Source organism: Oncorhynchus tshawytscha, linkage group LG10 (assembly GCF_018296145.1).
Source record: "Oncorhynchus tshawytscha isolate Ot180627B linkage group LG10, Otsh_v2.0, whole genome shotgun sequence".
NCBI lineage: Eukaryota > Metazoa > Chordata > Actinopteri > Salmoniformes > Salmonidae > Oncorhynchus > Oncorhynchus tshawytscha.
The window spans coordinates 84,777,792-84,804,518 of NC_056438.1; the positions used below are offsets into that span (position 1 = coordinate 84,777,792).

The following is a 26,727-nucleotide window of genomic DNA, read 5'->3' on the forward strand; positions in this document are numbered from 1 at the left end:
GGAGGCCACATCACTACAACGTGATTGGAGGCCACATCACTAAAACGTGATTGGAGGCCACTCACTAAAGCGTGATTGGAGGCCAGCTCATCACTACAACGTGATTGGAGGCCACATCACTACAACGTGATTGGAGGCCACATCACTAAAACGTGATTGGAGGCCATCTCACTGGAGGCCACATCAAAACGTGATTGGAGGCCACATCACTACAACGTGATTGGAGGCCACATCACTACAACGTGATTGGAGGCCACCTCACTAGGTCAAACGTGATTGGAGGCCAAATCACTAAAACGTGATTGGAGGCCACCTCACTAAAACGTGATTGGAGGCCACATCACTACAAAACGTGATTGGAGGCCACCTCACTACGTGATTGGAGGCCAACGTGATTGGAGGCCATCTCACTAAAACGTGATTGGAGGCCACATCACTGAAACGTGATTGGAGGCCACATCACTACAACGTGATTGGAGGCCATTGTGATTGGAGGCCACATCACTCACAACGTGATTGGAGGCCACATCACTACAACGTGATTGGAGGCCACATCACTAAAACGTGATTGGAGGCCACATCACTCAACGTGATTGGAGGCCACCTCACTACAACGTGATTGGAGGCCCCATCACTACAACGTGATTGGAGGCCCCATCACTCACAACGATTGCCACATCATTGGAGGCCACATCACTACAACGTGATTGGAGGCCACCTCACTCAAAACGTGATTGGAGGCCACATCATTGATTGGAGGCCACATCACTACAACGTGATTGGAGGCCACCTCACTCACTGAGGTCAACGTGATTGGAGGCACATCATCACTGGAGGCCAACGTGATTGGAGGGTGATTGGAGGCCACATCCTCACTGAAACGTGATTGGAGGCCACATCACTACAACGTGATTGGAGGCCACCTCACTAAACGTGATTGGAGGCCACATCACTACAACGTGATTGGAGGCCACCTCACTACAACGTGATTGGAGGCCACCTCACTACAACGTGATTGGAGGCCACCTTTGGCCAATACATGATTCAGAAAGAAACACAGGTCTATATACAGTGAGCTCCAGAAGGGTTGAGACAGGGACACATGTTTAGTTGTTTTGGCTCTGTACTCCAGCGCTTTGAAATGATACAATGACTCAAGTTGAGTATTTGGTCCGTTATTCCCAGCACACAATGACGACATCAAGCTTGTGACTCTACACATTTGTTGGATGCATTTGCTGTTTGTTTAGGATGTTTAGATTATTTTGTAACCAATAGAAATTAATGGTAAATAATGTATTGTGTCATTTTGGATTCACTTTTATTGTAAATAAGAATAGAATATGTTTCTATACACTTCTACATTAATGTGAATACTACCATGATAACGGATAGTGAGAAAGTTAGACACACAAATATCATACCCCCCCAAAAATGCTAACCTCCCCTGTTATAGTAATGGGGAGAGGTTAGCATGTCTTGGGGGTATGATATAAAATGCTAATCTCCCCTGTTATTGTAATGGTGAGAGGTTAGCATGTCTTGGGGATATGATATAAAATGCTAACCTCCCCTGTTATTGTAATGGTGAGAGGTTAGCATGTCTTGGGGGTATGATATAAAATGCTAACCTCCCCTGTTATTGTAATGGTGAGAGGTTAGCATGTCTTGGGGATATGATATAAAATGCTAATCTCCCCTGTTATTGTAATGGTGAGATGGTTAGCATGTCTTGGGGATATGATATAAAATGCTAACCTCCCCTGTTATTGTAATGGTGAGAGGTTAGCATGTCTTGGGGGTATGATATAAAATGCTAACCTCCCCTGTTATTGTAATGGTGAGAGGTTAGCATATCTTGGGGATATGATATAAAATGCTAACCTCCCCTGTTATTGTAATGGTGAGAGGTTAGCATGTCTTGGGGATATGATATAAAATGCTAACCTCCCCTGTTATTGTAATGGTGAGAGGTTAGCATGTCTTGGGGGTATGATATAAAATGCTAACCTCCCCTGTTATTGTAATGGTGAGAGGTTAGCATGTCTTGGGGGTATGATATTTGTGCATCTGTAACTTCCTCACTCATCATTATTCACGATTCATTCAGGATTACCTGTAACCATGGTAGCATCCACATTAATGTACGTAGAAGTGTTTAGAAACATTATACTCTTATTTACAATAAAAAATTACAAAAGAATTACAATATATTATACTGAACTAAAATATAATGCAACATGCAACAATTTCATTGATTTTACAGTTCAAATTAGGAAATCAGTCAATTGATATAAATTCATTTATTAGGTTGTAATTTAGCTCCCGAGTGGCGCAGCAGTCTAAGGCCCTGCATCTCAGTGCTATAGGTGTCACTACAGACCCTGGTTTGATCCCAGGCTGTATCACAACTGACCGTGTTCGGGAGTCCCATAGGGCGTCGTCCGGGTTAGGGGAGGGTTTGGCTGGGGTAGGCCATCATAGTTAAGAACAATTTCGTATTTACAGACTTGCCAAGTGAAGTAAAGGTTAAATAAAACCATCTATGGATTTCACAATGGGCCTCGGGATTTTGTCACTGTATTTTGTGCATTCAAATTGCCATCGATAAAATGCAATTGTGTTCGTTGTCTGTAGCTTATGCCTGCCCATACCATAACCCAACCGCCACTCTGTTCACAACATTGACATCAGGAAACTGCTGTTCCACACAACGCCATACACGTGGTCTGCAGTTGTGAGGTCAGTTGGACGTACTGACATTTTTTTTTAAATGACATTGAGGCGGCTTGTGGCAGAGAAATGATCATTCAAGTCTCTGGCAACAGCTCTGGTGGACATTCCTGCAGTCAGCATGCCACTTGCACGCTCCGTCAACTTGACACAACACAAAATAAACTCAAACACAACCAGCAAATACATCTAACAAATGTGTAGAGTCACAAGCTTGATGTCGTCACCATTTGCTATGTATATGGGACCAAATACTTAACTTTTCACTACTTTAATACACATAAGTGAATTTGTCCCAATACTTTTGGTCCCCTAAAATGGAGCCAATATGTACAAAACGGTTCACCCAATATGGATGAAAATATCCTCAATATTATAGTTGACAGTCTGCCCTTTATCCTCATAATCATTGTATAATTTCAAATTCAAAGTGCTGGAGTACAGAGCCAAAACAACACGTCTCACTGTCCCAATACTGTTGGAGTCCACTGTAGGGTCCCAACAGGGCGTGTCATAGCAGAAACTATACCATGAAGGAACTGTCCACTGTAGGGTCCCAACAGGGCGTGTCATAGCAGAAACTATACCATGAAGGAACTGTCCACTGTAGGGTCCCAACAGGGCGTGTCATAGCAGAAACTATACCATGAAGGAACTGTCCGTAGATGTTGTAGCGACATCATCAGGACCATACAGTAGAGCACTGATGGAGCTCTAGCTTTGTGTTACACATATTGCAAGGCCAGATTGGTTGTAGTATTACTGGTGTTGTTTCAAAGACTAATACTGTATAATAGAAATCTAGTCTAAGTTCATTTGCATGTCATCACATGACTGTTATTACAATATTATGCAGCATATTATCCTCCTCTGCCTGTCTGTCCTCAGCCCCATGGGATCAGCCTTGTCTGTCTGTCTATCCTCAGCCCCATGGGATCAGCCTTGTCTGTCTGTCTCTCTGCCTGTCTGTCCTCAGCCCCATGGGATCAGCCTTGTCTGTCTGTCTGTCTGTCCTCAGCCCCTGTCTGTCTGTCTGTCTGTCTGTCTGTCTGTCTGTCTGTCTGTCTGTCTGTCTGTCTGTCTCAGCCCCATGGGATCAGCGTTGTCTGTCTCTCTGTCCTCAGCCCCATGGGATCAGCCTTGTATGTCTGTCTGTCTGCCTGTCTGTCCTCAGCCCCATGGGATCAGCCTTGTCTGTCTGTCTGTCTGTCTGTCTGTCTGTCTGTCTGTCTGTCTGTCTGTCTGTCTGTCTGTCTGTCTGTCCTCAGCCCCATGGGATCAGCTGTTGTCTGTCTGTCTGCCTGTCTGTCCTCAGCCCCATGGGATCAGCCTTGTCTGTCTGTCTGTCCTCAGCCCCATGGGATCAGCCTTGTCTGTCTGTCTGCCTGTCTGTCCTCAGCCCCATGGGATCAGCCTTGTCTGTCTGTCTGTCTGTCTGTCTGTCTGTCTGTCAGCTGTCTGTCTGTCTGTCTGTCTGTCTGTCTGTCTGTCTGTCTGTCCTCAGCCCCATGGGATCAGCCTTGTCTGTCTGTCTGCCTGTCTGTCAGCCCCATGGGATCAGCCTTGTCTGTCTGTCTGTCTGTCTGTCTGTCTGTCTGTCTGTCTGTCTGTCTGTCTGTCTGTCTGTCTGTCTGTCTGTCTGTCTGTCTGTCTGTCTGTCTGTCCTCAGCCCCATGGGATCAGCCTTGTCTGTCTGTCTGTCTGTCTGTCTGTTTGTCTGTCCTCCAGCCCATGGGATCAACCTTGGCTGTCTGTCTGTCTGTCTCAGCCCCATGGGATCAGCCTCTGCCTGTCTGTCTGTCTGTCCTCAGCCCCATGGATCAGCCCTGTTTGTCTGTCTGTCTGTCTGTCAGTCTGGGTCTGTCTGTCTGTCTGTCTGTCTGTGTCCCTCCAGCCCCATGGGATCAGCCTCTGTCTGTCTGTGTCTGTCCTGTCTGTCTGTCTGTCTGTCTGTCTGTCTGTCTGTCTGTCTGTCAGTCTGGGTCTGTCTGTCTGTCTGTCTCTGTGTCCTCAGCCCCATGGGATCAGCCTCTTGTCTCTGTGTCCCTGTCTGGGTCTGTCTGTCCTCTGTGTTCTTCTGTCCTCAGCCCCATGGGATCAGCCTTGTGTCTGTCTGTCTGTCTGTCTGTCTGTCTGTCTGTCTGTCTGTCAGTCTGTCTGTCTGTCTGTCTGTCTGTCCTCAGCCCCATGGGATCAGCCTTGTCTGTCTGTCTGTCCCAGCCCCATGGGATCAGCCTTGTCTGTCTGTCTGTCTGTGAACCAGACATGGAATCAGCCTTGTCTGTCTGTCTGTCTGTCTGTCTGTCTGTCTGTCTGTCTGTCTGTCTGTCTGTCTGTCTGTCTGTCTGTCTGTCTGTCTGTCTGTCTGTCTTCTGTCCTCAGCCCCATGGAATCAGCCCTGTCTGTCTGTCCCACTCCTCTGTGTCCCTCTAGCCACTGGGATTTAACCCTCTTTGTCTCTTTGTCCTCCAGCCAACGGGATCTAACCATGTGTGTCCCTCCAGGCAATGGGATCTAACTCTCTGTGTCTCTATGTCCTTCCAGCCATTGGGATCTAACTCTCTGTGTCTCTATGTCCTTCCAGCCAATGGGATCTAACTCTCTGTGTCGCTATGTCCATCCAGCCCATGGGATCTAACCCTCTGTGTCTATGTGTCCCTCCAGCCCATGGGCTCTAACCCTCTGTATCTCTGTGTCCCTCCAGCCCATGGGATCTAACCCTCTGTATCTCTGTGTCCCTCCAGCCCATGGGCTCTAACCCTCTGTATCTCTGTGTCCCTCCAGCCCATGGGATCTAACCCTCTGTATCTCTGTGTCCCTCCAGCCCATGGGCTCTAACCCTCTGTATCTCTGTGTCCCTCCAGCCCATGGGCTCTAACCCTGTGTATCTCTGTGTCCCTCCAGCCCATGGGCTCTAACCCTCTGCGTCTCTGTGTCCCTCCAGCCCATGGGCTCTAACCCTCTGTATCTCTGTGTCCCCAGCCCATGGGATCTAACCCTCTGTGTCTCTGTGTCCCTAGCCCATGGGATCAGAGCGTATGGAGATGCGAAAGCGTCAGATGTCGGTGCAGCAGGAGTCGATGGCGGGTGGCACGGCACCGACCCAGCAGGACCCTAACCAGAGCCAGAACCAGGGGAACCAGAACCAGGGGAATCAGAGCCAGGTGAACCAGAGAGGGAACAACGCCTGTTGCTTCTGCTGGTGCTGCTGCTGTAGCTGTTCCTGGTACGAACAGTATGGATTCATCCCAGACAGCACCCGATTCCCTTTATAGTGCACTACTTTTGATTAAAATCCTATGGGGAATAGGGTGCCATTTGGGACGCAAACTCTGTCATACACTTCTAGTAGTGTGTCACACACCCAGCATTGTTCGACACAGCACCCTACATCACACAGCACCCTACATCACACAGCACCATTCATCACACAGCACCCTACATCACACATCATCCTACAGTACATCACCCTACATCTACACAGCACCCTACAGTATGTCACCCTACATCTACACAGCACCCTACAGTACATCATCCTACATCTACACAGCACCCTACAGTACATAACCCTACAGTACATCATCCTACAGTACATCACCCTACATCTACACAGCACCCTACAGTACATCATCCTACATCTACACAGCACCCTACAGTACATCATCCTACATCTACACAGCACCCTACAGTACATCACCCTACAGTACATCCCCCTACAGTACATCACCCTACACCTACACAGCACCCTACAGTACATCACCCTACACCTACACAGCACCCTACAGTACAGCACCCTACATCACACAGCACCCTACAGTACAGCACCCTGCATCACACAGCACCCTACAGTACAGCACCCTACAGTACATATCCCTACATCTACACATCATAGGGGTGGCAGTTAGCCTAGTGGTTAGAGCGTTGGACTAGTAACCGAAAGGTTGCAAGATCAAATTCCTGAGCTGACAAGGTAGAAATCTGTCTTTCTGCCCCTGAACAGGCAGTTAACCCACCGTTCCTAGGCCGTCGTTGAAAATAAGAATTTGTTCTTCACTGACTTGCCTAGTTAAATAAATGTAAAACAATTATGAATCATACAGCACCCTAATGTACATTACATTACAGTAGATCACCCTACAATACATCACCCTACAGTATATCACCCTACAGTACATCACCCTACAGTACATCACCCTACAGTATATCACCCTAAGTTTATCTTCCCTGACAGTAGATCAAATAAAGTAAAACAATTATGAATCCCTACATGTACATCACCCTACAGTAGATCACCCTACAATACATCACCCTACAGTATATCACCCTACAGTAGATCACCCTACAGTACATCACCCTACAGTACATCACCCTACAGTAGATCACCCTACAGTACATCACCCTACAGTACATCACCCTACAGTAGATCACCCTACAGTACATCACCCTACAGTATATCACCCTACAGTAGATCACCCTACAGTACATCACCCTACAGTACATCACCCTACAGTAGATCACCCTACAGTACATCACCCTACAGTAGATCACCCTACAGTACATCACCCTACAGTACATCACCCTACAGTAGATCACCCTACAGTACATCACCCTACAGTACATCACCCTACAGTACATCACCCTACAGTACATCACCCTACAGTACATCACCCTACAGTATATCACCCTACAGTACATCACCCTACAGTACATCACCCTACAGTACATCACCCTACAGTAGATCACCCTACAATACATCACCCTACAGTATATCACCCTACAGTACATCACCCTACAGTACATCACCCTACAGTACATCACCCTACAGTACATCACCCTACAGTACATCACCCTACAGTATATCACCCTACAGTACATCACCCTACAATACATCACCCTACAGTATATCACCCTACAGTATATCACCCTACAGTACATCAGTACATACAGTAGATCACCCTACAGTACATCACCCTACAGTACAGTATCATCCCCTACAGTACACTACAGTATATCACTGTTCATCTACACATCACCCTACAGTACATCACCGTACATCTACATCACCCTACAGTACATCACCCTACAGTACATCATCCTACACATCATCATCCTACAGTACATTACCGTTCATCTAGTACATCACCCTATAGTACAGCACCCTGCACAGCACCGTTCATCTACACATCACCCTATAGTACAGCACCCCATCTACACATCACCCTATAGTACAGCACCCCTACAGCATCATCTACAGTACATCCCCTATAGTACAGAACTCTACACATTACAATTCATCTACACATCCCCCTATAGTACAGCACTCTGCACAGCACTGTTCATCTACACATCACCCTATAGTACAGCACCGTTCATCTACACATCCCCCTATAGTACAGCACTCTGCACAGCACCGTTCATCTACATATCACCCTATAGTACAGCACCGTTCATCTACACATCACCCTATAGTACAGCACTCTGCACAGCACCGTTCATCTACACATCACCCTATAGTACAGCACTCTACACATTACCGTTCATCTACACATCACCCTATAGTACAGCACTCTGCACAGCACCGTTCATCTACACATCACCCTATAGTACAGCACTGTTCATCTACACATCACCCTATAGTACAGCACTCTGCACAGCACTGTTCATCTACATATCACCCTATAGTTCATCATCAATAACCATAAGCATGCTCCATTCAAGAAATGTAGAACCAGGAACAGATATAGCCCTTGGTTCTCTCCAGACCTGACTGCCCTTGACCAGCACAAAAACATCCTATGGCGTTCTGCATTAGCATCGAACAGCCCCCGTGATATGCAACTTTTCAGGGAAGCTAGAATCCAATATACACAGGCAGTTAGAAAAGCCAAGGCTAACTTTTTCAAGCTTTTTCCTGTAACACAAACTCAAAAAAGTTCTGAGACACTGTAAAGTCCATGGAGAATAAGAACACCTCCTCCCAGCTGCCCACTGCACTGAAGATAGGAAACACTGTCACCACTGATAAATCCACTATAATTGAGAATTTCAATAAGCATTTTTCTACGGCTGGCCATGCTTTCCACCTGGTTACCCCTACCCCGGTCAACAGCACTGCACCCCCCCACAGCAACTCGCCCAAACCTTCCCCATTTCTCCTTCTCCCAAATCCAGTCAGCTGATGTTCTGAAAGAGCTGCAAAATCTGGACCCCTACAAATCTAAAATTATCTGCAGAAATGGTTGCAACCCCTATTACCAGCATGTTCAACCTCTCTTTCATGTCGTCTGAGATTCCCAAAGATTGGAAAGCAGCTGCGGTCATCCCCCTCTTCAAAGGGGGGGACACACTTGACCCAAACTGCTACAGACCTATATCTATCCTACCCTGCCTTTCTAAGGTCTTCGAAAGCCAAGTCTACAAGCAGATTACCGACCATTTAGAATCCCACCATACCTTCTCCCCTATGCAATCTGGTTTCAGAGCTGGTCATGGGTGCACCTCAGCCACACCTCAAGTTCCTAAACGATATCTTAACCGCCATCGATAAGAGACAATACTGTGCAGCCGTATTCATTGATCTGGCCAAGGCTTTCGACTCTGTCAATCACCACATCCTCATCGGCAGACTCGATAGCCTTGGTTTCTCAAATTATTGTCTCGCCTGGTTCACCAACTACTTAGAGAGAGTAGAGATAGAGCTCAGTGTGTCAAATCGGAGGGCCTGTTGTCCGGGCCTCTGGCTGTCTCTATGGGGGTGCCTCAGGGTTCAATTCTTGGACCGACTCTCTTCTCTGTATACATCAATGATGTCGCTCTTGCTGCTGGTGAGTCTCTGATCCACCTCTACGCAGACGACACCATTCTGTATACTTCTGGCCCTTCTTTGGACACTGTGTTAACAACACTCCAGACGAATTTCAATGCCATACAACTCTCCTTCCGTGGCCAACAATTGCTCTAAAATACAAGTAAAACTAAATGCATGCTCTTCAACCGATCGCTGCCTGCACCTGCCCGCCCGTCCAACATCACTACTCTGGACGGTTCTAACTTAGAATATGTGGACAACTACAAATACCTAGGTGTCTGGCTAGACTGTAAACTCTCCTTCCAGACCCATATCAAACATCTCCAATCCAAAGTTAAATCTAGAATCGGCTTCCTATTTCGCAACAAAGCATCCTTCACTCATGCTGCCAAACATACCCTTGTAAAACATCCTGCCGATCCTCGACTTCGACGATGTCATTTACAAAATAGCCTCCAATACCCTACTCAATACATTGGATGCAGTCTATCACAGTGCCATCCGTTTTGTCACCAAAGCCCCATATACTATCCATCACTGCGACCTGTACACTCTCGTTGGCTGGCCCTCGCCTCATACTCGTCGCCAAACCCACTGGCTCCAGGTCATCTACAAGACCCTGCTAGGTAAAGTCCCCCCTTATCTCAGCTCGCTGGTCACCATAGCAGCACCCACTCATAGCACACGCTCCAGCAGGTATATCTCACTGGTCACCCCCAAAACCAATTCTTCCTTTGGCCGCCTCTCCTTCCAGTTCTCTGCTGCCAATGACTGGAACGAATTACAAAAATCTCTGAAACTGGAAACACTTATCTCCCTCACTAGCTTTAAGCACCAGCTGTCAGAGCATCTCACAGATTACTGTACATAGCTCATCTATAATTTAGCCCAAACAACTACCTCTCCCCCTACTGTATTTATTTATTTTGCTCCTTTGCATCCCATTATTTCTCTCTACTTTGCACATTCTTCCACTGCAAATCTACCATTCCAGTGTTTTACTTGCTATATTGTATTTACTTCGCCACCATGGCCTTTTTTTTTGCCTTTACCTCCCTTTTCTCACCCCATTTGCTCACATTGTATGTAGACTTATTTTTCTACTGTATTACTCCATGTGTAAAAAATAAAAAATAAATCACACAGCACCCTAATGTACATCCCCCTACAATACACTACAGTACATCCCCCTGCAATACACTACAGTACATCCCCCTACAATACACTACAGTACACCCTCCTGCAATACACTACAGTACATCATCCTACAGTACATCACACATCATCCTACAGTACATCCCCCTACAATACACTACAGTACATCCCCTACAATACACTACAGTACATCCCCTACAATACACTACAGTACATCCCCTACAATACACTACAGTACATCATCCGACAGTACATCACACATCGTCCTACAGTAGATCCCCCTACAATACACTACAGTACATCCCCCTACAATACACTACAGTACATCCCCCTACAATACACTACAGTACATCCACCTACAATACACTACAGTACATCATCCTACAGTACACTACAGTACATCCCCCTACAATACACTACAGTACATCATCCTACAATACACTACAGTACATCATCCTACAGTACAAGTTCATCTACACAGCACCCTTCATCTACACAGCACCCTTCATCTACACAGCAACCTTCATCTACACAGCACCCTTCATCTACACAGCACCCTTCATCTACACAACACCCTTCATCTACACAGCACCCTTCATCTACACAACACCCTTCATCTACACAGCACCCTTCATCTACACAACACCCTTCATCTACACAACACCCTTCATCCACACAGCACCCTTCATCTACACAGCACCCTTCATCTACACATCACCCTACAGTATATCCCCCTACAATACACTACAGTACATCACCCTACAGTACATCATCACACAGTTGACTGGATGTGCATCATTATGAGGCTGATAGGGTCAGTGAAGACATGTGTAACCTCCTGACTGGTACATCATATATATTCAGTACTAGATGTCGTCTGATCTCTGTCCTGTTGCCCACCGTTCTCTCCTATAGGAACGAGGAGCGTGAGGAGAGGAACCGCCGGGCGTCCTACGACCTCAAGGCTGAGGGAACGGCCGACTGCGAGGACAGGTTAGTCACAGCAGTATTCCTGTGTAGAGAATATGAAAGATGAGTTCTGTTGAGTTGCTCACCTCCAGTCCAAGTTTGTAGCCCTGCATTAGTGCATTGGATAACTGATCAAGGGCTTAATGGCTAGCAGTGTGTTAATACCTGGTGTTGGTGAAACAGTGTCAGCCCCTGTAAGTCCAGTGTGTTAGTACCTGGTGTTGGTGAAATGGTGTCAGCCCCTGTAAGTCCAGTGTGTTAGTACCTGGTGTTGGTGAAACAGTGTCAGCCCCTGTAAGTCCAGTGTGTTAGTACCTGGTGTTGGTGAAACGGTGTCATCCCCTGTAAGTCCAGTGTGTTAGTGCCTGGTGTTGGTGAAACGGTGTCAGCCCCTGTAAGTCCAGTGTGTTAGTGCCTGGTGTTGGTGAAACGGTGTCAGCCCCTGTAAGTCCAGTGTGTTAGTACCTGGTGTTGGTGAAACGGTGTCAGCCCCTGTAAGTCCAGTGTGTTAGTGCCTGGTGTTGGTGAAACGGTGTCAGCCACTGTAAGTCCAGTGTGTTAGTGCCTGGTGTTGGTGAAACGGTGTCAGCCACTGTAAGTCCAGTGTGTTAGTGCCTTACCTGGTGCCTGCTGTTCTTCTCTGATTGGTATGTGTTCTCTGCAGCCCCCCTCCTACTCTGGAGGAGGTCCGTTCCTGGGCCCAGTCGTTTGACCGACTGATGTCGTGCGCTGCTGGCCGAGTGGCGTTTAGGTTGTTCCTGTGTACAGAGTTTAGTGAGGAGAACATGTTGTTCTGGCTGGCTTGTGAGGAGTTCACCAAGGAAACCAACAAGACCTCCATTGAGGAGAAGGCACGGATCATCTATGAGGACTACATCTCCATCCTCTCACCCAAAGAGGTGAGTAAGACTTCTCCTCCTTCTTCTTCATGTGATATTATATGTATCTAGTCTCTTCATGCTGTGTTTCCCCAGGTGAGTCTGGACTCCCGTGTTCGGGAGGTGATCAACAAGAACATGTTGGAGCCGTCATCCCAGACCTTCGTTGATGCTCAGGTGCAGATCTACACGCTGATGCAAAGAGACTCCTACCCCCGATACATGAACTCCCCCGCCTACAAGAACCTGCTCAACTCCCTCTCAGAGCAGGCCCCTGAGTTCTAACTCAGCACTCTCAGAGCAGGCCCCTGAGTCCTAACTCAGCACTCTCAGAGCAGGCCCCTGAGTCCTAACTCAGCACTCTCAGAGCAGGCCCCTGAGTCAGCACCTAACAGGCCCCAGCACTCTCAGAGCAGGCCCCTGAGTCCTAACTCAGCACTCTCAGAGCTGGCCCCTGAGTCCTAACTCAGCACTCTCAGAGCAGGCCCCTGAGTCCTAACTCAGCACTCTCAGAGCAGGCCCCTGAGTCCTAACTCAGCACTCTCAGAGCAGGTCCCTGAGTCCTAACTCAGCACTCTCAGAGTAGGTCTCCGAGTCCTAAGTCAACACTCTTTGTTCTAGAGTCTTAGGTGACAACAAACCTGGGATCGTCTCTCTTTTCTCATTTCCATTTGGTTTGAATGTTAGTGAAGAGAAGGGGTGGCCAACCTTCCTCCTGGAGAGCTATTACGTGTGCTATAACTGTCTGCACACCCAGTAGCTCTCTAGGAGTGTCGAGGATGTGAAGCGGGCCTCTGACCTGACCTAGCCCTGTCCCCATGACCTGGCTCCGCGCTACAGAGACGTCACCTGACTAAAGACACTCAGGGTTCTACTGTCCGAGAAGTCTACTCGCCTAGGGCTCTACTATTCTGAAGGCTCTATTCTACTGGGCTCAGCTCCTCTGAGGGTGAGGGCTCTACTCTCCCGAGGGCTCTACTCCCCAAGGGCTCTATTCCACCTAGGTCTCTACTGTCCTAAGGGTTCTACTCCACCTAGGGCTCTACTGTCCTAATGGTTCTACTCCACCTAGGGCTCTACTGTCCTGAGTGTTCTACTCTTCTGAAGGCTGTACTCCCCTGAGGGTGAGGGTTCTACTCCACCTAGGGCTCTACTGTCCCAGCTCTCTATTCCACAGCGGCTCTACTCCCTTAAGGCTCCATTCCCCCCAGGGCTCTACTCCCTTAAGGCTCCATTCCCCCCAGGGCTCTACTCACTTAAGGCTCCATTCCCCCCAGGGCTCTACTCCCTTAAGGCTCCATTCCCCCAGGGATCTACTCCCTTAAGGCTCCATTCCCCCAGGGCTCTACTCCCTTAAGGCTCCATTCCCCCAGGGCTCTACTCCCTTAAGGCTCCATTCCCCCAGGGCTCTACTCCCTTAAGGCTCCATTCCTCCCAGGGCTCAGGCTCCATTCCCCCAGGGCTCTACTCCCTTAAGGCTCCATTCCCCCCAGGGCTCTCCTCCCCCCAGGGCTCTACTTTTGAGGATCTGAATAGCCAATATAATCTTTTCCCTTAAGGCTCCATTCCCCCAGGGCTCTACTCCCTTAAGGCTCCATTCCCCCAGGGCTCTACTCCCTTAAGGCTCCATTCCCCCAGGGCTCTACTCCCTTAAGGCTCCATTCCCCCCAGGGCTCTACTCCCTTAAGGCTCCATTCCCCCAGGGCCATAAGGCTCCATTCCCCCAGGGAATCCCCTCCCTATCGATGGTGCAACTCCACACCACCATTACTGCTCCAGATCAACCCCCTCAAAGGAATATATAGTTTTAGAAAAAAATCATCTACATTTTATTTGTGTACAAGTTATTTTATTGTGTGTTATGATTGTTTATTATTTGTATAATTGTTTGGACGGACAAATGATGCCTACTTGTGGGCAATATTATATATATTTATGCGTTTGTAAATAGACAAAAGGGAATTGTGGGTAAACTGCATATGAGAATCAAGTGGGTGTCCCAATTGACACCCTATTCACTATATAGTGCACTACCTAATGGGCCCTGGTCTAAAATAGTGAACTATATAGTGCATCACCTAATGGGCCCTGGTCTAAAATAATGAACTATATAGTGCACTACCTAATGGGCCCTGGTCTAAAATAGTGAACTATATAGTGCACTACCTAATGGGTCCTGGTCTAAAGTAGTGAACTATATAGGCAACTATATAGACTTTGCCCAAGTCAAATCTACGTTATACATTTATTTCCTCAAAAATGGCTCCCTATCCCCTACATAGAGCACTACTACATTATAATCTATGGGAATAATCAAATCCAATTCTATTCATCACATGCTTCGTAAACAGGTGTAGACTAACAGTGAAATGCTTCCCCACAATGCAGAGAGAGAAAATAGAAAAATAATAGAAAGTAATAAATAACATACAATAATAAAAGTAATAATAAATACACAATAAGTAACGATAACTTGGCTATATTCACAGGGTACCAGTACCAAGTCAATGAGTAACGAGGCTATATACACGGGGTAGTGTGCAGGGGTACGAGGTAGTCGCGGTAGATATGTACATGTAGGTAGGGATAAAGTGACTAGGCAACAGGATAGATAATAAACAGCAGCAGCGTATATGAAGAGTAAATAAACAGTGTTTGCAAAAAGGGTCAATGCAGATAGTTAAAAAGTTAACCAATAGCTACCCAGACTAACTATCTTATGGCTTGAAGGTAGAAGCTGTTCAGGGTCCTGTAGGTTCCAGACTTGGTGCACTGGTGCCACTTGCTGTGCATTAGGAGAAAGAAGTCTTGTTTAGCTTAGGGGTAGAAGCTGTTCAGGGTCCTGTTGGTTCCAGACTTGGTGCATCGGTAGCGCTTGCCATGCGGCAGGAGAGAGAACAGTCTATGTAGCTGTAGTGTTTGACAATTTGTAGGGCCTTCTTCTGACACCACCTGGTATAGAGGCCCTGGATGACAGGAAGCTTGGCCCCAGTGATGTACTGGGCTGTACCCACTACACTCTGTAGCGCCTTACGGTCGGATATCAAGGAGCTGTCATACCAGGCGGTGATGCAACCGGTCAGGATGCTCTCGATGGTGCAGCTGTAGAGCTTTTTGAGGATCTGAAAGCCAATGCCAATCTTTTCAGCCTCCTGAGGGTGAAGAGCCATTGTCGTGCCCTCTTCATGACTGTGTTGGTGTGTGTGGACCAGGATAGATCTTCAGTGATGTTGGACACCGAGCAACTTGAAGCTCTCGACCCGCTCCACAACAGCCCTGTTGATGTGAATGGGGGTGTGCTCAGTTTCCCATAGTTCACAATCAGCTCCGTTGTCTTGGTGAGGTTGTTGTCCTGGCACCACACTGCCAGGTCTCTGGCCTCCTCCCTATAGGCTTTCTCATCGTTGTGGGTGATCAGGCCGAGCACCGTTGTGTCGTCAGCAAACTGTTGGAGCAGTTTGGCCATGCAGTCGTGGCTGAACAGGGTGTACAGGAGGGGACTGAACCTGTGTTAAACATCAGCGTGGTGGATATGTTGTTGCCAACCCTCACCACCTGTGGGAGGCCCGTCAGGAAGTCCAGGATCCAGTTGCAGAGGGAGGCGTTTAGTCCTAGGGTCCTTAGCTTCATGAGCACTATGGTGTTAAACGCTGAGCTGTAGTCAATGAACAGCACTGGCCCTCCAACACCACATCCAGCAGTATCTGGTCTCATTATCTAGCCAGTGTAGGGCTAGATAATGATCTCTGTTAACAGTAGTCCAGTTAGGGCTAGATAATGACATGTTAACAGTAGTCCAGTTAGGGCTAGATAATGACATGTTAACAGTAGTCCAGTTAGGGCTAGATAATGACATGTTAACAGTAGTCCAGTTAGGGCTAGATAATGATCTCTGTTAACAGTAGTCCAGTTAGGGCTAGATAATGACATGTTAACAGTAGTCCAGTTAGGGCTAGATAATGATCTCTGTTAACAGTAGTCCAGTTAAGGCTAGATAATGACATGTTAACAGTAGTCCAGTTAGGGCTAGATAATGACATGTTAACAGTAGTCCAGTTAGGGCTAGATAATGATCTCTGTTAACAGTAGTCCAGTTAGGGCTAGATAATGACATGTTAACAGTAGTCCAGTTAGGGCTAGATAATGACATGTTAACAGTAGTCCAGTTAGGGCTAGATAATGATCTCTGTTAACAGTAGTCCAGTTAGGGCTAGATAATGACATGTTAACAGTAGTCCAGTTAGGGCTAGATAATGATCTCTGTTAACAGTAGTCCAGTTAGGGCTAGATAATGATCTCTGTTAACAGTAGTCCAGTTAGGGCTAGATAATGACATGTTAACAGTAGTCCAGTTAGGGCTAGATAATGACATGTTAACAGTAGTCCAGTTAGGGCTAGATAATGATCTCTGTTAACAGTAGTCCAGTTAGGGCTAGATAATGACATGTTAACAGTAGTCCAGTTAGGGCTAGATAATGATCTCTGTTAACTAGATAGTTATGATAATGACATGTTAACAGTAGTCCAGTTAGGGCTAGATAATGACATGTTAACAGTAGTCCAGTTAGGGCTAGATAATGACATGTTAACAGTAGTCCAGTTAGGGCTAGATAATGACATGTTAACAGTAGTCCAGTTAGGGCTAGATAATGACATGTTAACAGTAGTCCAGTTAGGGCTAGATAATGATCTCTGTTAACAGTAGTCCAGTTAGGGCTAGATAATGACATGTTAACAGTAGTCCAGTTAGGGCTAGATAATGACATGTTAACAGTAGTCCAGTTAGGGCTAGATAATGATCATGTTAACAGTAGTCCAGTTAGGGCTAGATAATGACATGTTAACAGTAGTCCAGTTAGGGCTAGATAATGACATGTTAACAGTAGTCCAGTTAGGGCTAGATAATGATCTCTGTTAACAGTAGTCCAGTTAGGGCTAGATAATGACATGTTAACAGTAGTCCAGTTAGGGCTAGATAATGACATGTTAACAGGTTAGGGGCTAGATAATGATCTCTGTTAACAGTAGTCCAGTTAGGGCTAGATAATGACATGTTAACAGTAGTCCAGTTAGACATGGCTAGATAATGACATGTTAACAGTAGTCCAGTTAGGGCTAGATAATGACATGTTAACAGTAGTCCAGTTAGGGCTAGATAATGATCTCTGTTAACAGTAGTCCAGTTAGGGCTAGATAATGACATGTTAACAGTAGTCCAGTTAGGGCTAGATAATGACATGTTAACAGTAGTCCAGTTAGGGCTAGATAATGATCTCTGTTAACAGTAGTCCAGTTAGGGCTAGATAATGACATGTTAACAGTAGTCCAGTTAGGGCTAGATAATGACATGTTAACAGTAGTCCAGTTAGGGCTAGATAATGACATGTTAACAGTAGTCCAGTTAGGGCTAGATAATGACATGTTAACAGTAGTCCAGTTAGGGCTAGATAATGATCTCTGTTAACAGTAGTCCAGTTAGGGCTAGATAATGACATGTTAACAGTAGTCCAGTTAGGGCTAGATAATGACATGTTAACAGTAGTCCAGTTAGGGCTAGATAATGATCTCTGTTAACAGTAGTCCAGTTAGGGCTAGATAATGACATGTTAACAGTAGTCCAGTTAGGGCTAGATAATGATCTCTGTTAACAGTAGTCCAGTTAGGGCTAGATAATGACATGTTAACAGTAGTCCAGTTAGGGCTAGATAATGACATGTTAACAGTAGTCCAGTTAGGGCTAGATAATGACATGTTAACAGTAGTCCAGTTAGGGCTAGATAATGACATGTTAACAGTAGTCCAGTTAGGGCTAGATAATGACATGTTAACAGTAGTCCAGTTAGGGCTAGATAATGACATGTTAACAGTAGTCCAGTTAGGGCTAGATAATGATCTCTGTTAACAGTAGTCCAGTTAGGGCTAGATAATGACATGTTAACAGTAGTCCAGTTAGGGCTAGATAATGACATGTTAACAGTAGTCCAGTTAGGGCTAGATAATGACATGTTAACAGTAGTCCAGTTAGGGCTAGATAATGATCTCTGTTAACAGTAGTCCAGTTAGGGCTAGATAATGACATGTTAACAGTAGTCCAGTTAGGGCTAGATAATGACATGTTAACAGTAGTCCAGTTAGGCTAGATAATGACATGTTAACAGTAGTCCAGTTAGGGCTAGATAATGACATGTTAACAGTAGTCCAGTTAGGGCTAGATAATGACATGTTAACAGTAGTCCAGTTTAGATAATGATCTCTGTTAACAGTAGTCCAGTTATAATGACATGTTAACAGTAGTCCAGTTAGGGCTAGATAATGATCTCTGTTAACAGTAGTCCAGTTAGGGCTAGATAATGACATGTTAACAGTAGTCCAGTTAGGGCTAGATAATGACATGTTAACAGTAGTCCAGTTAGGGCTAGATATTGACATGTTAACAGTTGTCCAGTTAGGGCTAGATAATGACATGTTAACAGTAGTCCAGTTAGGGCTAGATAATGACATGTTAACAGTAGTCCAGTTAGGACTAGATAATGACATGTTAACAGTAGTCCAGTTAGGGCTAGATAATGACATGTTAACAGTAGTCCAGTTAGGGCTAGATAATGATCTCTGTTAACAGTAGTCCAGTTAGGGCTAGATAATGACATGTTAACAGTAGTCCAGTTAGGGCTAGATAATGACATGTTAACAGTAGTCCAGTTAGGGCTAGATAATGACATGTTAACAGTAGTCCAGTTAGGCCTAGATAATGACATGTTTACAGTAGTCCAGTTAGGGCTAGATAATGATCTCTGTTAACAGTAATCCAGTTAGGGCTAGATAATGGCATGTTAACAGTAGTCCAGTTAGGGCAAGATAATGACATGTTAACAGTTGTCCAGTTAGGGCTAGATAATGGCGTGTTAACAGTAGTCCAGTTAGGGCTAGATAATGACATGTTAACAGTAGTCCAGTTAGGGCTAGATAATGATCTCTGTTAACAGTAGTCCAGTTAGGGCTAGATAATGACATGTTAACAGTAGTCCAGTTAGGGCTAGATAATGATCTCTGTTAACAGTAGTCCAGTTAGGGCTAGATAATGACATGTTGACAGTAGTCCAGTTAGGGCTAGATAATTACATGTTAACAGTTGTCCAGTTAGGGCTAGATAATGACATGTTAACAGTAGTCCAGTTAGGCCTAGATAATGACATGTTAACAGTAGTCCAGTTAGGGCTAGATAATGATCTCTGTTAACAGTAATCCAGTTAGGGCTAGATAATGGCATGTTAACAGTAGTCCAGTTAGGGCAAGATAATGACATGTTAACAGTAGTCCAGTTAGGGCTAGATAATGACATGTTAACAGTAGTCCAGTTAGGGCTAGATAATGACATGTTAACAGTAGTCCAGTTAGGGCTAGATAATGACCTGTTAACAGTAGTCCAGTTAGGGCTAGATAATGATCTCTGTTAACAGTAGTCCAGTTAGGGCTAGATAATGACATGTTAACAGTAGTCCAGTTAGGGCTAGATAATGACATGTTAACAGTAGTCCAGTTAGGGCTAGATAATGACATGTTAACAGTAGTCCAGTTAGGGCTAGATAATGACATGTTAACAGTAGTACAGTTAGGGCTAGATAATGACATGTTAACAGTAGTCCAGTTAGGGCTAGATAATGACATGTTAACAGTAGTCCAGTTAGGGCTAGATAATGACATGTTAACAGTAGTACAGTTAGGGCTAGATAATGACATGTTAACAGTAGTCCAGTTAGGGCTAGATAATGACATGTTAACAGTAGTCCAGTTAGGGCTAGATAATGACATGTTAACAGTATTCCCGTTAGGACCTGATAATGACCTGTTAACAATAGTTTCTCCTGATGGCCAGTAGAACAGCGGGGTGTCACTGCAACGGCTCCACAGTTATGGCCAGTTTTCCCGAACAGAAATTAAGCCTATTCCTGGATGAAAAAAAAAACACTTTCAATTAAGATTCTCAAATGAGATTGGTGTTTGATACAGGACTAGGCTTAATCTGTGTACCAGGATAGCGTCTCTTACAGCATATCTCACAGTTAGTGCTGCGTTTCAAAAGCCAGATGAGTTTCTAATCAAAAAGGACTACCAGATGCACACAGCCCAGCAACAGACCAGGCTCGCCAGCTTAAAAGTGACACCAACCTACCAAATAAACAGTGTTATTATTATTATTTAGAAATCCAGTTCTCCGAACTAGCCAAGTGTTTAATAATGACATTATTCTGTTTTATTATCTAGTTTAATATGTTGGTGCCTCACAGACACTGAAAGACAAGATCCTCTCTCTCTGGGGAAGTGCCTTGACATCAGATCCTGTTGTGACGTCATCTCTCCACCAGGCAATAGTGTTCACCACGTCTGCATCGGGAATGGTACCCTAGTGTACTATAAAGGGAACAGGGTGCTAATGGGCCCTGATCTAAAGTAGTGCACTATATAGGGAACATGGTGCTGGGGAGACCAGTCCTTCTAATTTGCTGAAGGACTGCATGAGGTTTGTGTTTATTCATTCTAGACGTGACCAAACAAACCGGGTATCGAACCAGAGTCATTTGAGTGCCTCAAGACCACATTCGTCCACAGAGCTAAAGGCTTGATAGGCCCCAGCTTTGGATCTTACACTAGTCCTCAGGTTAGGTTCATCAATCATCACGATGGACGGGGGAGGAAAAACACTAGTCCTCAGGTTAGGTTCATCTATCATCATGAGTGGGGGAGGAAAAACACTAGTCCTCAGGTTAGGTTCATCTATCATCATGAGTGGGGGAGGAAAAACACTAGTCCTCAGGTTAGGTTCATCTATCATCATGAGTGGGGAAGGAAAAACACTAGTCCTCAGGTTAGGTTCATCTATCATCATGAGTGGGGAAGGAAAAACACTAGTCCTCAGGTTAGGTTCATCTATCATGACGATGGACGGGGGAGGAAAAACACTAGTCCTCAGGTTATGTTCATCTATCATGGAGGGATAAGGAATCACATTTCTTAATGAATCAGAGAAGGACAGGTTGACTCTCTTTGATGAGCTAGACCTTTATGAGGCAAGGATGGAGAGGTTGACTGTGTCCCGATTCTCTACCCTTCTTCCGAAGTGCACAGGTGCAAACGGTCATGGATTTCACAATGGTGGAAACTCCCTCTAGCCTTTAAATCCACGATGTGGAGTGTGCAAGTGCATCCTTGGAGGATCGGGATGTATCCGTGTGCAGTCCTCGGTCTGCTATCATGCTTCATGGTGGTACAGTACTTCGAATTGTCCTACAACAGCGTCTCAACCTTCTTCTTGGGAGACCAGACAGTCCACATCTTTGTTCCAGCCCTATACTAACACACCTGATTACCTCACCGCCAAACCCTTGGTCAGCTGACCTAGGTGTCAAATAGGGCAGAGCTAGAACTAATACTTGCAGCCTGGTGTTTCCCCAGGAGGGTTGGGAAATCATGTGTCCGAATGGCACTCTCTAGCCCCTATATAGGGCACTATCTTTGACCTGAGCCCTATAGGCCCTGGTCAAAAGTAGAGCACTATTGGGAATAGGGTACCATTTGGGACGAGCTGATTAATTGAACATAGATCAACTTCAAAATGCAAAGGTTAAGGTTTGGAGAGCCACTGCTATACAGGTTAATTTTTTTTCTGTTCATAATCAACTGTGCTCTTTTGTGGTACGTTTACTAACTAGGGGATACCTTTTAATCAAATGTGAATGTTTACAGTGTATATGGTTGAGTTTTTTTCTGTTATATTCCAAGAAAAGGATGTGGGCATTTAAAGTCTTTAAGATAAAATAAAGATAAAATAACGCACAATCATTGTACTGGGTGGTAATGTATTGTTTAAAACAGGCTGGAGGAGAGTGCCTCCTTCCTGGACTGTTTGTTCTTCTTTGGGTGATCCGGTGTGTTTGTTGCAGTGTTGTGTGTAGGAGAGGACAGAGCCCCCACCTCTCTTCATGCCTTGAAGTGTCTGCACCTGGACACCACAAAGGAAGAGGCTCTATTGTGTCCTACTGGCTCAACCAATCACAGCCCTCCAAGCAGTTATCTGGCCTCATCCATATGCGGGGATATTAACATTCATCAGACCAGACTCAATGACACAACATCAATGGACAGGAACATCGACTATATATATTACAGAGTATCAATGAAGGGGAACAGAAATGATATATACTGAACAAAAATATAAACACAACATGTAAAGTCTTGGTCCCATATTTCATGAGTTGAAATAAACGATCCCAGAAATTGTACATATGCACAAAAAGCTTATTTCTCTCAAATGTTCACAAATTTGTTTACATCCCTGTTTTTTGAGCATTTCTCCTTTGTCAAGATAATCCATCCACCTGTCAGGTCAGGGTTGAGGAGTAACGGATAATATGTAAGGGATTACTAAAAAAAACTGTAACTGTATTCCGTTACATTGTCAGCAAGCATATTGTAATCAGAATTGATACTTTTGAAAAACTAGATGACTTTTAAATTGAGAAAGGATGCTTTGCGGGAAAAAAAATATTTGACACTTTTCTTTTCATCTTTGACAGTTTTCTCAATGACGACATTGAAATCAGCTGCATAGTGTGGATCCCAGCCTATAGAATAACAGCTGCATAGTGTGGATCCCAGCCTATAGAATAACAGCTGCATAGTGTGGATCCCAGCCTATAGAATAACAGCTGCATAGTGTGGATCCCAGCCTATAGAATAACAGCTGCATGGTGTGGATCCCAGCCTATGGAATAACAGCTGCACAGTGTGGATCCCAGCCTATGGAATAACAGCTGCACAGTGTGGATCCCAGCCTATAGAATAACAGCTGCACAGTGTGGATCCCAGCCTATGGAATAACAGCTGCACAGTGTGGATCCCAGCCTATAGAATAACAGCTGCACAGTGTGGATCCCAGCCTATAGAATAACAGCTGCATAGTGTGGATCCCAGCCTATGGAATAACAGCTGCACAGTGTGGATCCCAGCCTATAGAATAACAGCTGCACAGTGTGGATCCCAGCCTATAGAATAACAGCTGCATAGTGTGGATCCCAGCCTATGGAATAACAGCTGCACAGTGTGGATCCCAGCCTATGGAATAACAGCTGCATGGTGTGGATCCCAGCCTATAGAATAACAGCTGCACAGTGTGGATCCCAGCCTATAGAATAACAGTAACAGCCTGAATAACAGCTGCATAGTGTGGATCCCAGCCTATGGAATAACAGCTGCACAGTGTGGATCCCAGCCTATAGAATAACAGCTGCATAGTGTGGATCCCAGCCTATGGAATAACAGCTGCACAGTGTGGATCCCAGCCTATAGAATAACAGCTGCATAGTGTGGATCCCAGCCTATGGAATAACAGCTGCACAGTGTGGATCCCAGCCTATAGAATAACAGCTGCATGGTGTGGATCCCAGCCTATAGAATAACAGCTGCATAGTGTGGATCCCAGCCTATAGAATAACAGTGTGTATCCCAGCCTATAGAATAACAGCTGCACAGTGTGGATCCCAGCCTATAGAATAACAGCTGCATAGTGTGGATCCCAGCCTATGGAATAACAGCTGCATAGTGTGGATCCCAGCCTATGGAATAACAGCTGCACAGTGTGGATCCCAGCCTATAGAATAACAGCTGCATAGTGTGGATCCCAGCCTATGGAATAACAGCTGCATAGTGTGGATCCCAGCCTATAGAATAACAGCTGCATAGTGTGGATCCCAGCCTATGGAATAACAGCTGCATAGTGTGGATCCCAGCCTATAGAATAACAGCTGCATAGTGTGGATCCCAGCCTATGGAATAACAGCTGCATAGTGTGGATCCCAGCCTATAGAATAACAGCTGCATAGTGTGGATCCCAGCCTATGGAATAACAGCTGCATAGTGTGGATCCCAGCCTATAGAATAACAGCTGCATAGTGTGGATCCCAGCCTATAGAATAACAGCTGCGTAGTGTGGATCCCAGCCTATGGAATAACAGCTGCATAGTGTGGATCCCAGCCTAGGGAATAACCTCTGCATAGTGTGGGTCTTTTTCAAGACCACTGCAATCCGCCCTGGCATGCTGTCAATTAACTTCTGGGCCACATCCTGATTGATGGAAGCCAATTCTTGCATAATCAGTGCTTGGAGTTTGTCAGAATTTGTGGGTTTCTGTTTGTCTACCCGCCTCTTGAGGATTGACTACAAGTTCTCAATGGGATTAAGGTCTGGGGAGTTTCCTGGCCATGGACCCAAAATATCAATTTTTGTTCCCCGAGCCACTTAGTTATCACTGTTGCCTTATGGCAAGGTGCTCCATCATGCTGGAAAAGGCATTGTTCGTCACCAAACTGTTCCTGGATGGTTGGGAGAAGGACTGATGGTAGCGCTCACCTTGTCTTCTCCGGACAAGCTTTTTTTTCCGGATGCCCCAAACAATAGGAAAGGGGTATCATCAGAGAAAATGACTTTACCCCAGTCCTCAGCAGTCCAATCCCTGTACCTTTTGCAGAATATCAGTCTGTCCCTGATGTTTTTTCCTGAAGAGAAGTGGCTTCTTTGCTGTCCTTGTTGACACCAAGCCATCCTCCAAAGTCTTCAACTGACTGTGCGTGCAGATGCACTCATATCTGCCTGCTGCCATTCCTGAGCAAGCTCTGTACTGGTGGTGCCCCGATCCCGCAGCTGAATCAACTTTAGGAGATGGTCCTGGCGCTTGCTGGACTTTCTTGGGCGACCTGAAACCTTCTTCACAACATTTAACCGCTCTCCTTGAAGTTCTTGATGATCCGATAAATGGTTGATTTAGGTGCAATCTTACTGGCAAAAATATCCTTGCCTGTGAAGCCCTTTTTGTGCAAAGAAATTATGACGCACGTGTTTCCTTGATGGTAACCATGGTTGACAGAGGAAGAACAATGATTCCAAACACCCCTCTCTTTTTGTAGCTTCCAGTCTGTTATTCAAACTCAATCAGCATGACAGTGATCTCCAGCCTTGTCCTCGTCAACACTCACACCTGTGTTAAAAGAGAGAATCACTGACATGATGTCAGCTGGTCCTTTTGTGGCAGGGCTGAAATGCAGTGGACATGTTTTTTTGGGATTCAGTTAATTTGCATGGCAAAGAGGGACTTTGCAATTAATTGTAATTCATCTGATCACTCTTCATAACATTCTGGAGTATATGCAAATTGCCATCATACAGACTGAGGAAGCAGACTTTGTGAAAATTAATATATGTGTCATTCTCAAAACTTTTGGCCATGACTGTACATACATACTACCAGTCAACAGTTTGGACACACCTACTCATTCCAGGGTTATTATACATTTTTACTTTTTTCTACATTCTAGAATAGTGAAGACATCACAATTATGAAATAAAAAATATGGAATCATGTAGTAACAAAAAAAGTGTTAAACAAATCAAAATATATTTGAGGTTTCAGATTCTTCAAAGTAGCCACCCTTTGTCTTGATGGCAGCTTTGCACACTCTTGGCATTCTCTCAACCAGCTTCATGAGGTAGTCACCTGGAATGCATTTCAATTAACAGATGTGCCTTGTTAAAAGTTGATTTGTGGAATTTCTTTCCTTCTTATTGCGTTTGATCCAATCAATTGTGTTGTGACAAGGTAGCAGTGGTATACAGAAGATTGGTATTTTACCAATCTTCTGTGTGCCACCCCTACCTTGTCACAACAACTGATTGGATCAAATGCATTTTATTTATTTATTTAACTAGGGTAGTCAGTTAAGAACAAATTCTTATGATGACGACCTACCCTGGCCAAACCCGGACGGCGCTGAGCCAATTGTGCGCCGCCCTATGGGACTCCCAATCACGGCTGATGTGACACAGCCTTGATTTGAACCAGGGACTATAATGATGCCTCTTGCACTGAGGTGCAGTGCCTTAGACCACTGCGTCACTCTGGAGCATGAAGGAAAGAAATTCCAAACAAACAAACTTTTAACAAGGCACACCTGTTAATTTAAATGCATTGACTACCTCATGAAGCTGGTTGAGAGAATGCCAAGATTGTGCAAAGCTGTAATCAACGCAAATGGTGGCTACTTTGAAGAATCTAAAATCTAAAATATATTTTGATTTGTTTCACACTTTCTGGTTACTTCATGATTCCATTGAAGTTATTTCATAGTTTTGATGTC

The 26,727-nt window shown here is 45.2% G+C and overlaps 1 protein-coding gene and 1 long non-coding RNA gene across 3 annotated transcripts in view; both read left to right on the forward strand.

The window, feature by feature from the left end:
* Positions 1–22,803, forward strand: part of rgs20 (regulator of G protein signaling 20) — a 34,308-nt gene extending 11,505 nt beyond the window's left edge. The window contains exons 2-6 of one of the 2 annotated variants that reach the window (XM_042329289.1): positions 5,754–5,959; positions 11,612–11,689; positions 12,330–12,564; positions 12,640–12,720; positions 22,482–22,803. In XM_042329289.1, the coding sequence (XP_042185223.1) occupies positions 5,754–5,959; positions 11,612–11,689; positions 12,330–12,564; positions 12,640–12,720; positions 22,482–22,493 (612 nt within the window). In that variant the 3' untranslated portion in view covers positions 22,494–22,803. Of the gene's footprint in view, positions 1–5,753; positions 5,960–11,611; positions 11,690–12,329; positions 12,565–12,639; positions 12,914–22,481 lie in introns of those variants that run through there. The other variant, XM_042329288.1, reaches the window with a different exon arrangement.
* LOC121847548 lies at positions 20,285–22,374 on the forward strand. Its single transcript, XR_006084425.1, has 2 exons — positions 20,285–21,406; positions 21,458–22,374. It is a non-coding gene; the product is annotated as an uncharacterized LOC121847548 (long non-coding RNA).
* Positions 22,804–26,727: the final 3,924 nt, after the last annotated feature.